At 34.2% G+C, this 14453-nt stretch overlaps 1 protein-coding gene across 1 annotated transcript; it reads right to left on the bottom strand.

The window, feature by feature from the left end:
- Positions 1 to 248: 248 nt before the first annotated feature.
- Positions 249 to 14412, bottom strand: LOC132558098 (cytochrome b-c1 complex subunit 2, mitochondrial-like). The gene is made up of 14 exons (XM_060222623.1): positions 14335 to 14412; positions 13233 to 13319; positions 11559 to 11708; positions 10276 to 10340; positions 8700 to 8756; positions 8347 to 8465; positions 8072 to 8169; positions 7563 to 7719; positions 6534 to 6597; positions 5142 to 5280; positions 3894 to 3974; positions 3498 to 3577; positions 2109 to 2262; positions 249 to 549 (listed from the first exon to the last, which is right to left on the bottom strand). The coding sequence occupies exons 1-14, from the start codon at positions 14410 to 14412 to the stop codon at positions 463 to 465; spliced, it is 1416 nt and encodes a 471-aa protein (XP_060078606.1). The 3' UTR covers positions 249 to 462.
- Positions 14413 to 14453: the final 41 nt, after the last annotated feature.

Raw genomic sequence — 14453 nt, 5'->3', positions numbered from 1 at the left:
ACAAAATAAATACAAATGATTTTCTGATGGTCCTGACCTCATTTTAGTCAATGGCAGACACAAATCGTTAATTTGTGGAAATATTTTGGAACTTCTTTTCATCTATCATGTCATATGGTCCTCATAGATTCTAATCAAAATTCTTGCAAAATGTTCACCAGTCAGAAAACATTTCCCGCAGTGTTGAGTACTGATAACCTGGTTACGGATTTGGATATAAGGAAACAAACTTCAACAAGACCAGCTGCTAACACGTAATAAATACATTCTTTATTTCGATTTTTTTATCAGTTTTTTGTTTTTTTACAACAATTTTCATAAATGTCCATTCAAACACTATTTTCAATGCACTTCATTAAAGGATATGTTGCATAAATGTCCTGCAACATATCATAGTCCCCAAATAGAAGTGAACCAAAACAATGCACGCCAAGGAATCAGGAGAGTACATCCTCTGACTGTCTACATCAGATCTACCAAGCGTGGCATCCAGCTGAGGTTTCCTCTGCTAGCCAGGGTTGGTTTTCCATTGATAGTCTTCTTGGCAACCTAAGTAATAAATCATGTAAGTGAGAATATATATAAGCTAAAGATAAAATGTTTGTAAAAATACCCCATGTATGATAAAATAAATAGGATCATCAAATCACTTTTACATTTAATTCACATCGTCATTTTAGAAACTTTTGCCCTCAATTAAAAGAAGGACTTTTTTCTGCAAAAATGTAAATGTACATATGTTAAACCTGTTTAAATCCAAATGATACCCATAAATCAAGTACAAAATGAAACAGGTAAAATATCACAGGAGCTGGGTTTTTCTTCCGATACAATCTAACCTAGACATGATGTACCGCATTTGTGATAATAAGCAACATAGCAATGTATTTCTTGCAATTGTTCTATAAAGATGTCATGTCAACACTGGTATCCCTATACAGGCTCTTACTGTCATCAGTATATTATGTAGCTCTTCATTTTAATTGAAAACTGGTTTCAAAGATCCAATTTCAGTACTTTGACTTTTCTAAATCAGAGAATTTTAAATACAGTAAATATGTTGCATGATTTAAGAAGGAAATACAATAGCTGATTGATAAGATTTGAGCCTTGTATTGGGGAAGTTAAGCAGGGATATCCTTTTTAAGTTCTACTGTTCCTCAACTTTTTAAGGCTGTGTACTCGAAGACTGATGTCATTAAAGAGGTAACACTCTAAAGTAAACAAGGCAAGTGACTTTTTAAAATGGACAAAATTGCTGAAAGAGCAGTGATTGAATACTTGCAAAAGAAAGGTCTAGCACCTAAGAATATCCATACTGATATGGTTGTAACACTAGAGAATGGTACCCCTTCATGTGCTACAATGAAAAGGTGGGTGAGTGGCGGAATTTAAGCATGGCAGGCAGAGCCATGGGGATGGCACCCATCCTGGAAGGCCAGTCACTGTTGCAACCCCAGAAACGTTCAATTAAATCCATTATATTGTTATGGTTGACAGGCAAGTTACAGGAAAAAGTGCATTCTGTTCTCACAGAAGACCGTGCAATCAGAAAGCTCTCGGCCCGTTGGGTACCAAGACTTATGACAGTTGAATAGAAACATACAGAGTGGACTTTGTTGCTTGCTAATCTGAACTTTTTAGAGGCAGATCCTGCTAACTTTCTCATGTTCCACAAGGAAAATGCCCCAGTGCACAAGTCTGGGGTTGCCTCAGCTGCCATTAACGATTGTGGCTTAGAATTGATTTAGCATCCACCTTATTAGCCTGATCTTGCTCCATCACACTCTCATCTGGCAAAAGTAGAGATACTGAAGGGGAATTATGTTGAAAAATAATGCAATATGTCCACTGAAAGTCAAACCCTTAAATATGAGGCTTACAACTAATCAATCAGCCCTCGTACATCAATAATACCTGCTACAATTTCCAATATCATGTGAGAAATGTGCTACCAGCATTTGCTATAAATCTACTTTCTGAAACCTATAAAAAGTGAGAAACACTAATATCATCAACATCTGCTGCTGATATTCTGTCCACACTCTTATTTGAGAAAGAGGTATGATATGCTGTCTTATTATCTTCAATAAGGAAAAAATACTTGCATTAACTACATCTGCTGTTGACACGCTGTCCACAATCTGTGATAATGCGGCGACTTCTGTTACATTTCCTGTAGTCAAAGATTCTACAGCCATGCTGTTTATTAAGTTGGCTGTATCATCATACTCCATATGTAAGGCTGATTTGAGTCGATTCCTAAAATATATAAAAAGCATTTTGGCTTCAATAAATTTCCTACACATTATCAAAAATCTAATATTAACTACAAGATAACACAACTAATTGAAACAGTTCTGTTTTTCACATTATACTTCAAGGCATACATGTATTATTTTATCATGTTTACCACATGTAACTTGCGTCTTTTGCTGGAATACCAAGTTTTGCTGCTGAAGAGCTCAAGAGAAAAGTGTATACTGGTATAATGTAACTCTTTATCTATTAAAATTTATTATCAAGTACATACTCACTCCTCAATCTACAGTGAATATACAGAATCGTGAAGCTATCAATCATTTAACTGGAACATCAGTCATGTGCATCAGATCTACCAGTACATTATTTCACCTGAATGTCGCACAGGAAATCTACTCAGCTTGAATGTCAGCATTTTGTGATTACTGATCACTTCATAGACTACTAGCTACAAACAACCCCTCTGTATGGATGAGGTTTTATGATATTGTAAAATAGCACCAATCTTTTTACTATGTCAAACAACCCCTCTGCATGGATGAGGTTTTATGATATTGTAAAATAGCACCAATCTTTTTACTATGTCAAACAACCCCTCTGTATGGATGAGGTTTTATGATATTGTAAAATAGCACCAATCTTTTTACTATGTCAAACAACCCCTCTGCACGGATGAGGTTTTATGATATTGTAAAATAGCACCAATCCTTTTACTATGTCAAACAACCTCTCTGCACGGATGAGGTTTTATGATATTGTAAAATAGCACCAATCTTTTTACTATGTCAAACAACCCCTCTGTATGGATGTGTTTTATGAAATGACTGTCCTACTGAAATCACTATTGCCATCCCATTATACCACTTAAATTTGATCAGTAGTTGTGTGACATGGCACTAGTGCTTACATATGAATAGGTATGCATCTATCTATTGATTCAAAATGGACATTATTCAATGACAGGAAAATATATGTAAGACATGAATGTTCCCACTCCAACATAAACCAAAATATGATCAGGTGTAGAACTTGACGTTATGATAATATGGTATAAATACATGGTTTCTTAAGATATGATATGATTCGGAAAAGGGATGACACATATCCTCTGGATGGACATAGGTAAGACTATATGCCCCCCCAACAACCTAATATGGTAGTGACATGTAAAATACAATTTTATTTGAAATTCTGTGGACACTATCTATACAAAAGTTCATCAGCTTTCTACTTACTTGGCATTATTGACAGCCTCATCAGATATAGCACCAGCCTTTGTTACAGATGCAAATTCTGCTGCTGCTGCTTTCACAATCTATACAAAAATAACCAGAAAAAATATTACTACACTTATCATCATATATCATCATAATTGCTTTTTTTATCAATAGTCAATGCAATTATCACATCAAATCAACTCTTAAACAGTATTACTTTTAATTCCTTTGGTACAAAAGTAAATGTTAACATTTATGGATTGTGAAAGCAAATCAAAAGTCAATGATAACATTGAACACCTATTACGAGAATTTATTTCATCTTTGTATTAATTGACATGTGATGGTATCATATCATTCCAAGGTGACTGTACTACTTTTTTAACTCCATGGTAATACTGAAAATAAACTTACTGTTCCAATATCTGAAGCATTGCCAGTCACTGAGAATCCAAACAAGCCAGTGTCAGAGTATGGCAGATTTACAGCAGATACCTGTGTACAATCAATGTAGTCATATAGTCAAAGAAACTCAACAAATCAAAACATCATCATTCTGTGGATGTAAATTTACACACAAACCGTTAATGTCAGTTCATGAAATAAACAAGACAATCTGGTGAATCCCAGTCCCCTACCAACACTCCCCCTCACCTTGGTGAATCCATACACTAAGTATGAAATTCCAGTGAAAAGTAGTGCAAGAGATAGAACTTGGAAAATCTTTTTATTTGATGTAGGTCAAAATGTAGGTCAGTGACCTATTTTTGATACAAGAAAGACCGCTATACCAATATGAATCCGTACCCTTAACATGAAGTTTCAGTGACAAGTAGGAGATAAAGCCTGGGCAATTATTTTTCTTTGATGTAGGTCTGAGAGATCTAAGGAACACAGCCTCACCAAGGTAAACTTATACCCAAAGTATGAACTTCTAGTGACCAGTAGTGTAGGAGATAAGGGCTTGGAAAAGATAGCAGAAAGATGGATGGACAGAAGGATGTACAAAATACAAAAACTATAATATAGTTCCCTCCATCCCAAGTTCCCAGCGGAAGGCTACTCTGCGGAAAATGCACCATATTTTGCATCTAGCTTTGAGTAAAATCTTCAAAATTTAACCATAACAAGATAATGCAAAGCGTGACATTATCCCCCATGCCCAATTTTTAAAATATACACAATTGTATATATATGTAAACTCCACTCCACCACTATTACTGTAGATGATCTTTTACTGTTTGGGATTATTCCCAAATAAAAACTTTACTTTGTGATTTAGCCTATCAGTTTCCATGATAAAAGAAATAGTATTTAAATGAAAAATTTCCCCATAGCAAATTGCATTACTTACAGTACTAGCTTATCAACTATACAAAATTTTCAGCAATATCTTGAACAAATTCATAGTGCTGGCCAAGAAAGCTGAACTTTTTAATTTGGTCTATCTATTTCCATGGTACCAGAAAAAGTACTTTAACAGAGAACTTCTCCAAAGCCAAAGGCACCATTACGTTACTAGTTTGATAACTGTGCAAAGTTTCGAATGGTGTCAGAGCACTGGTCTGAAAAATTACCTTGCACGTACGGATAAGATGACAACTATGTATGCTCCCTAAAATGTTTTCGAGGAGCTTAAAAATTGCTATAATAAAAACTCACCGCAAAATTATCATTTCCCACGGCAGTGTTCACAGCTTTTCCAAGTCTACTGACAATGCCTGGACTGTACTTGACAACAGATCCCATACCCATAACATACTGTAGCACTGCTGCAGCTGCTGCGTCTTTGCTCGTCATGCTGAATTGATCAATGAATTGAACTTTCATTAATGGAGTGTTATTTTTGTTGATACTTAGGTCCTTCTGTATATATAAAGGTGCTCAATCAGGATGAAATTTAGTTATCATACACAAAAAGGACTTCAAAACATTGGAAAAATACTATGTGACCTTTTCCCATTATATCATTTGCGTCAGTAAAATATAATAAAGGAAATTATTTCAATATTGCATTTTTGATGGGCTTAATTTTTGTGGGTTTTTCTTCAAAAAATAAAATTTCATGGATACTCGATTTCATTGATTTAAAGAGCTCAATAAATCTACTTACACTAATTCAACAGTTACCATATATGACCTTTTTAGGGTACGTGCCTCAATAAGGGCCTCCGCGCCTTTTTTCATGAAAATTTCTTGGCCGAGTGTCCAGTTGCATTCAGAAATGATACTTTACTAAAATTACTATACCTACCAAATTATTCAGCCTATGCTGAGGATTACTATGTCTGCACTGTGGACATTGAAAGCAGACCTGATTTCAATGTCCAAGGCTAGTGCAGTGGTAGTAATCATCAGCATTGTCCATATCGCTGTCCGAGTCACTAGCACTACTCTTGGAAAGTTCAATGTTCGCATTGTGTACATCTGCACTTGTATTATCGAGAACAGACTGGGCTAGACTTGGTCTATAGATAACATGAAACCATTTTGCAGGAATTCAGCAATAGTCTGTTTCAAGTTTCTACTTACTCTCAACTGGAAGCTGTCTGCTACATACATATCAACTATAGTCTGTTTCATAAAACTTCTGAATTTTAAGTCTTATTAAGGGCGCCCTCACCTTCAATTGCCTGCACTCTGTGCCCTTATTAGGTCATATACAGTAACTTTGTTGTGTTGTTTACAAGTAATAAAATTTACGTCATAATGCAGTTAAAAGTTATCTATTTTAACCACACTGATTACTCATCCTTTGAGGGGACATATTAGATATCAAATTTTGAACTTGCTTGCTACTTCTGTCTTTAATATCTTTCTTCTTAAACCTAAAATGTTAGTCAAGGTAAATTTATTTTCTGATAGCATTTGTCTCTGTAAAGCTGCCAAAGAGCTAAGGAATTCAAAGTTATGTAATGTTAGTTAATTACAAAAAAGGTTTAAACAACATCTCAGTTTAATATACCATTTTCTTGTAATTGTTAAACCCTTAACCTTCTATGATCAGAAGTTGTTACTGTAGATGACAAATGATGGACAGGATTGTATCTTTACCTTGGTCCTTCTGTCACTAGAAAGGCATATGCCAGATCACCACCAGTTTGTACTCTGCTTTCTCCTGCAAACAAACATATTTTGAAAATGGCAACAAAGAATTGACACAGGAAGAAACTAGTTGGTGAACAAGCTTACTTAATACAGTGTAATTTCCTAAAACCGATCCTTCTCAAAACCGATCACCTCTTGGAACCGTACAAAATGGCAATGTACAGAATTATGTCCTCTTTATGATAGTATAGAATCTCACAGTTTCGCTTGAAAGTCGTAAGTAATTGATTTTACGTTATTTTAACACATACAAGATGGAAATATTTATAAAATGTTGTTTAAGAAGATAAGTTTTTAAAATGATCAACAAAGAGACTTATTCATCCAAAGATATCTGTTGACAACACTTTCGGATAAGCAGACCATCCGACCAGATCTATGTTGGGCTGCATGTAATGTTACATTTCTCCAAGATCACCGGGTTTCTTAGAGACTAAAGCCACTTATAGAATACTATTATCACTGAATCACTTTACCAAAATAGTATTACTCTACTTTTTTTCTCTGTATTCATTTGAACATGTGTGGTGTAAATGCTGAAAACCCTCCCTAAACTGGTCAAATATTCATGTCCCATGCATGGTCGGTTTGGAGAAGTTCCACTGTACAAATACAAGCAGCAGTTTTTATCTGATATACATAGGCAGCTGATAGACAGAACAAAAGAAGATTGATATAAAATAACAGGTGTGTAGTAAATTTTAAATACAATGTACTTATTGAATGCATTCACATAGTTGTTTTCAAGTAATTGCTGTCTGATCTTTGGAAGGAGGAGTATCGTAAATAATCATTCTACTTCATGCACTTACTTTTAAATTGTCACAAACATACTAGTTCAGTAAAACCAAAGATTTGGCAATAGAGCAATTGGGAGAGATGATCCATACAGATAGGACTAAACTAGTGAGGATTATAATTAATTACAAACCTCAACATATTCATTTCTGAAACAGTGACAATTTGAGTACTTACCGCCAACATATTTAGAAGGAATTTCTTTTGGTGTTCCTAATAAACCCAGACTAGCAGGATACTGCTTCGCTCTTTCAACTAAGAAATCAGAATTGACTCCCAGCCCTACAAAGGCCATCCTTGGCTCCTTGAAGAGAGACAGTCTGTATGCATGCATCTGTCAAATGAAAAAGTAAACAAGAAATAAGAAAAAGGCCACACTAACAAAATGTCAATAACAGGGTGGAGATGTTAGTCATCATAATAGAGAGTTTAAAGAAAAAAATCCCTTCTTATATCTCAGAGGTGTTTTGATATTCTGGGTAATTCACACAGGCCTGACTGTGTAATACAATATATTTCAAGTAAATTTAAAGAAAGGACACTAGCTGAGCTTTAGATATAAGCTATAAATAATTTTAAAACAAATGAAGTAACACAAGGATTTATTTCTAAGATGTACCTCTCCCTTTTTTTGGGGTGTTTGTTTTCATTTTCAATAACAAAAATCTATAGTTTAGTGCACTTACCATGTCTGCATTGATGTTTGAAATCTGGTGTTGTGGACAATAAATGGAATTTGCCATACCACCTGTGAATGCTGTAGCATGCAGGTCTTCCATTACCACTGAAACAAAAATAATTCTCATGATATATATTTGATTTCTAGTGATGAACCAAATTATCAAAATTTGTTTTATCATAAAAAGGCAAAAAATCAAATTATTCAAGAGTAATCATTTATTAAAGCTTAAATATGATTGGATTTTATGATTGGTCAATCCATTTCTTTTAATATACTTACTGGCTTCAGGTGATAAACTTTGAACATCTAAATTCACAAGGTTAGCTACTCCAGCAATCTCGTGCTTATAGTATAAAGGCTCAGATAAAACTGTTGTCATCATGTCGACACCCCTTTCTCTGAAAAAGAAAAGCAGTAACACATTGAAATTAAGACTACAAATATCACTTGACAACAAAACCTCCATCTTGTACCAAATGGATGTGAAATTAGAAGATCTAAATACCATGTACAATTGTAAATTCAAAAGGGTGCAACATAAGTTGCCAAGATTCCTGGAACTCTTCACGATTAAAACCTGAGCTTCAGCTATTACTATTTTTATTCAGGTTGTTCATTATCGGAGTACTCACATTGTGTCTCTTGTGCCTTCAACTTGATAAAATATGTATTCTCTGTTTGAAGTACAACTGAAAATCAAGAGTATTCCACAATTAATATTCATAGTTAATCATATTTTGTATAAGACACAGGAAATTTATTTATAGGAACAACAATAGCTTGCGTTCCTTGTAAGCTTTATGTATATTTGGAGAGGATGTCTTTAAACAATGGTTTAAATTCCAGAGACCAAATAATACTTTGTAGAATATGTTTCCTTTTTCTGTTGTGGCTGTTTTGCAGGAGCCATAAAGCTTCCATAAATACATAAATTTTGTGACATGTATCATACACTTTGTATCCAATTTCATCAAACATTAAATAGAGTACAGAAACACTATATATATGCAGTCATTTGGACCTGCTGTTATGTTAAGTTTATTTATGAATGCAGAAAAAAAATTCATTCATACTTTTGCAAATTATCAAGTTTGTGCTTTCCATGCTACAAATGATTTCTAATCTGTCATTTATAAGTTATATATGAAATAATTTCATTATGCTTAATAACTCACTCTCAAAACTTTTGCTTTCACACAACAGTGATTTCAGCTCTAGATTTACCAAGTAGTTTATTCAATTGTGCATGCTAATTGCCTTTCAAATCTATGCAAAGAAAGGCTTTGTTCTGTTGTTTATAAATAAAGGAAAAGGAAACTTTCTTTTTGTTAAAGATGAATTGATACATAAATATACGGCAAATTGTCTTGTATTGATTATATAAAAATGAAATGAAAATTTGTCTGAATATATACATTACAAAATCAATGCAATAATTAAACATTTCTAAAAACGTCCTAACCATGCTGATAAAATTCAAAAACTCTTTATCCAGGTTTATCATCTCCTTTTTCATGTCTTTTACTACTTATTCAATAAGGCAGTCACAAAAATTCAGTTGCCTGTTGGTTTTATCTGACAGATAGGATAGTGCCAATATTCATGTAATTAATCCACTGACAGCTAGCACGGATTTGTTTGCTTCTGAAGATTTTTAACCGTAATAGTGATAAAATCATTAAAAATTGACAGCGCAAACCTAACAGGTCTTGTGCCAGGTGGTTCGTATCTCTCTAGTGTAAATCATTTACTACAAGTCCCTCAATTAGTGTAATAAATTCTGATTTAATTGTTTAGCCAAAAATAGTGATGTAAGGAAAATGGCTGTCTTGGAGATTTACCTCCCATTGGTAGTACAAAAATCTGGGAGAATCCTGCAGTATCAGGGCAAGTTGAAAGGTATATAAAGGAAGATAGAATCACTGTGGGGGTTTGTATGAACACATATAAAATATCAGGTATTCCTGGTGTTTTTAGATCAGCCTTACTCTTAATCCTAGACTAAGGAATTCATTCAGCTTACAATAATCTTAAGAGCTGGACACTAACAAAGATAATATTTGAATAACTTCAAGACTGTCTGTTCTCTCTCTATCACCCCAATATTCAATTGGGTAAATTACTGTGTATGCTTTGCAAGATAAACCTTAAAGAATGGTTCTGAACAGATATATAAGATATATGGCTAAGTGCATATGTATACAATACCTCAGGTTGCAGCCATATTTCTGGAGCTCTCTGACAACCGATACACAATGTGTTGTAGCAGTCGTCTGCAAATTTATAAACAATAGTACAACAATTGTCATTGAATTCTACATATGAACAACTTTCAAAATGCAAAATTTTATGATTTTGGAATATACAAGAAGCATAGATGAATAAAATAAATCCTCCCATTGAGTTATATGTCCAGGTACTGTTTTGTAATTTTAAAGATTTATCAGTTCAGGAGAACTTGTGTTACTGTGCAGAACTCAAGTTATAGTAAATGGAAATTTGTGAACCTCCAACATACTGCCTAACCAAGAAGCGCCCATACCCCTTGTTTAAAGATTTTAACATATTTGACCCCTGTGACCTTTAAAGTGGGTCAAGGTCATTCATTTGAACAAACTTGGTAGCCCTTCATCCCAGCATGCCACAGGCACAATATCAGCAATCTGAGCCTTTTGGTTATTGAGAAGAAGTTGTTTAAAGATTTTAACACAAAAAGTTGGTTGAATAAGTCCTTTGTACAGACCTTGAAAGTGGGCCAAGGTCATTCATTTGACACAATGGGTGACTAACAAGCACCAAACTTTGTAGGGCTCCATGCCAGCATGCTATGGGCCAAGTATTAGCCCCCTAGGCCTTCTAGTATTTGAGAAGAAGTTATTTAAAGATTTTGAAAGACCTTGAAAGTTGTTCAAGGTCTTTAGCAGATAGAACCCTGACAGCACAAAGGTTGGACAGACACGACACAATGGGTGACTAACAAGCACAGTCATTTAAAAATGGTGTTTGAAGTGTGAATTTGATTGGTATAAGGGAACTTAGGTTACTAAGTGGAAAAAAAAACTCATTATTTTATTCACAGTAACTAAACAGTCGAAAGTGACCTTTATCTCTGACCTTTTCACACAAAATTCAATCCTTGCAAGCACTTGTTATGAAAGCAGTGTGTGGAGTTGATGAATATTTGAATGATATCTCTCTTTCTTCAGCAATGATAAATGAACATATGAATCCTGAGTCCTGTACTATGAGAATTTTGTTGGAACCCATAGAATTTCTGGAAATACTGATATTCTATATTGTGGAACCAATTGTTTTTTGCAATAAAACTGAAAAGGACACATCAAAAGAAATTGTTCATTGATCACTGCTGCAGAGGTCAGTTTCATGACGTAAACTTTTGTGGCAGTCTTAATTATTATCAATAATCATAATTCATTTGAAGAATGAGAAAACTTTATCATACTTTATACTGGGTCAGTATTTTTACTTACCACAGCAAGTGCATTCCTAAAGAAATGAGTGATGCCATTATAACCTGCATGTTCGAACCGTGCTCCTGCCTTCACAGCTATTCCCACTCTTGATATGAGTGAAGCATTTTCAATTGATGCAACAGTTAATTGGTTGTCAAGTTTTGTCACCTGATACAAAATGAAACATTAATAGTTAATGAAAAGAAGTAAACAAATTTGGTTTTAACCTTGATAAACAAGTGATGTAACAAAAATCAAACAAGAGGCCAAGCGGCCTTGACAGTCACACGAGATAAGCAATATTGAATATAAAGGTTAACGGAGTAAATTTCTTTCAAGTGTCATGAAAAAAAATTGCAAAATTGATGATAGTAAGCCAGTGCAAATACATGCATACTATCAAAACTGTCATTGTATATTAATTTTTACAAAGTGATTTCCGCTAGGAAATAAACAGCATTTTGCTCAAAAATCTAATTTTTCTATAAAAATTACAGTAAAGTTAACCTTCCAAGGAAGAAATGCAAGACACATATTGATAATTAAAGCACTTTAAGACGCTTCTATCCATGAAGAGTATTTAATTCTACCATACTTGGGTGTCAAGAAGAAGAATGTTGAAATTTAAGCCTTTGACCCTTTTTGCCCACCCATCAGCCCCGGAGGTCTGCCAAGATCATTATATGCATACCATCTACCTGTCACCCTAGTCTTATAATTCCAACCAAGTTTGAAATATTTCAAATGGAAATTAAACAAATTATGCTCAAAAACTTATTTTGTCTATATAAACTAAAGTAAACTTTACCCCCTTCCAACTGGGAAATGCGAGACCATGGAGCCATGAAATTGACATATACAATATATATGTAACAATTGAGTAAGAGTGATCTCCTTTTCATCTAAGGAAGAACAAATTTTCAGCTGCATCAATGATTAAGAAGACTTTGGAAAAGCTCCAAGGTTAGGGACTACACAGACGTATTCAAGATATATTTGTGTTATCTATCATTTGAAATGTCTTGAACATTTTCATAGAATGGCAGACAGCCAAAAACATGAATCAAAGAAATGTGATCGTTGAATCGCAGATAGACAAAAAAAAGAGCCATTCAAATATGATTCCTTAATTTGTGGAATTCTCCTTAAAAGACATTTCTGGTATTGATTCTGATAATTAATCATTTTATCACAAAGGACAAGGTCAATTTTATCTATATAATTGTTTATCGTAGTATATATAAATTTATACAACAAAGTCATAACCATCAGAAAGCCCCACGATATCTAATTTGAAGCATTGTGTTGCCATTGTCTGTAATATATGGTCACTTTCAAGACTATCATGTACAAGATATAAATGATGCAGTGTGAGCATACTGATGATTAACCCATACTATAAACATTTTGTAAAATTAGTATAACCTTGTCCAAATACTGATTTTAAGAAAATACAATTGAAGTCACTTTTCAAAAAGTCATTATGTAATATATAAGCTGCCAACCCATATCAATATATTGTTGGGACATGACACCAAAATCAATATTTGGTAAACTCCAGTACTTCAGTTGTGATATATAAAGTAACCAGTTTTCAGCTGCAAAATCAATTTACATTTACTTTCATATGTTTTTTTTTATATTTTCATAACATAATTAATCATATTTGTACAGGAACAGTGTCAACTTTACCTTTGGTGGTTCCTTTTCAAATTTAGTTGCATCCTGTGTTGAAACTTGTTCAGCAGCTTGTACAGAACTAAACAATCGTCCATGTCCCTTACCACACAAAAATAAAACAATTATAATGACATAACAAGTACACATAAAAATGTAATAAGTAAACAGAATTTAACAGTATACAATAATCACTCTAGAACGATACTAGAGCTCATTATAGGTTTAATTTGGTACTATAAGATAAAATCCATTACTATGGACAGGTCTAGTACTACAAGATAGCTGTACATATGTGTGTTGTTCCATAGACATGTAGTGCAGAAAGTACTTTCAGAGGTGTTACTTCAGCACACACCGACAACATAGATGGGTGATCAAAAAATATTGAAGTATTGTCTGAATTTGACTAGTTCTCTAACAAATGTAACCAAGACAAAAATGAAATCACTGAAGGATCAAGTCTGAACCTTTCAGACTATCACAGGTGATTCTAACTGTAAATTGAGAAATATGTATATCATAAAGAAAATAAGGATATCATTTTTTTTCTGTTCCAGTCATACTTTCGTAATTGGAATGAGTAATGAAAACTGCCCTGCCTCAGCCTCACTTGTTTGTCACTCTATCACTCTAAAGAGAAATTCACACTAGCCAAGGCTAGAAACATGACCTGTACTTTCATTTTCTACACTACTCCCTCGTTCACAAGGTCTTTTACCATGGTTCAATATATCAAACTAGGCATCTAAATCTCCTCTAGCTTAAATCAACACTTGGAGTGGTCAACGTCAACAAATCTGTAATAGGAAGGTATAATAAAAAATACCTTTCATCCGGTGGAGATCGAACTAGCGACCCTCTGGTCCCTAGCCAGTCATTCTACCGATAGACTAAAAGAAATGTCCACTAGCTGAATCTAGAAAGGTGACCTGTGCTCTCAACTTCCACGTCTGTACATTTATGGGACTATGACCTATCTGTACAACACGTCTGAGAATGCAGTCAGTTTATCCTTTGTAACGAAAAAGTGCATCAGAGTTCCAGTTCCTAGTTAATTCAAGGATCCTGCCAACCTGTTTATGTCTTAAATTCACGCCGTGCCTGACAACTTTACTAGAGTTGGATCATAGTAGGGAGGTCGGCGACGGTCATTTACAGGCTTATTACGTTCTGTTGGAGCAAAAAACCCCATTTTTTCGGGTTTTTCACACTAAAATTAAAATATCAAATAAG

Source organism: Ylistrum balloti, unplaced genomic scaffold, assembly GCF_031769215.1.
Source record: "Ylistrum balloti isolate Yb309-2 unplaced genomic scaffold, AGI_CSIRO_Ybal_v1 Utg370756, whole genome shotgun sequence".
Taxonomy (NCBI): domain Eukaryota; kingdom Metazoa; phylum Mollusca; class Bivalvia; order Pectinida; family Pectinidae; genus Ylistrum; species Ylistrum balloti.
This window is presented reverse-complemented; position numbering and strand designations above follow the sequence as displayed.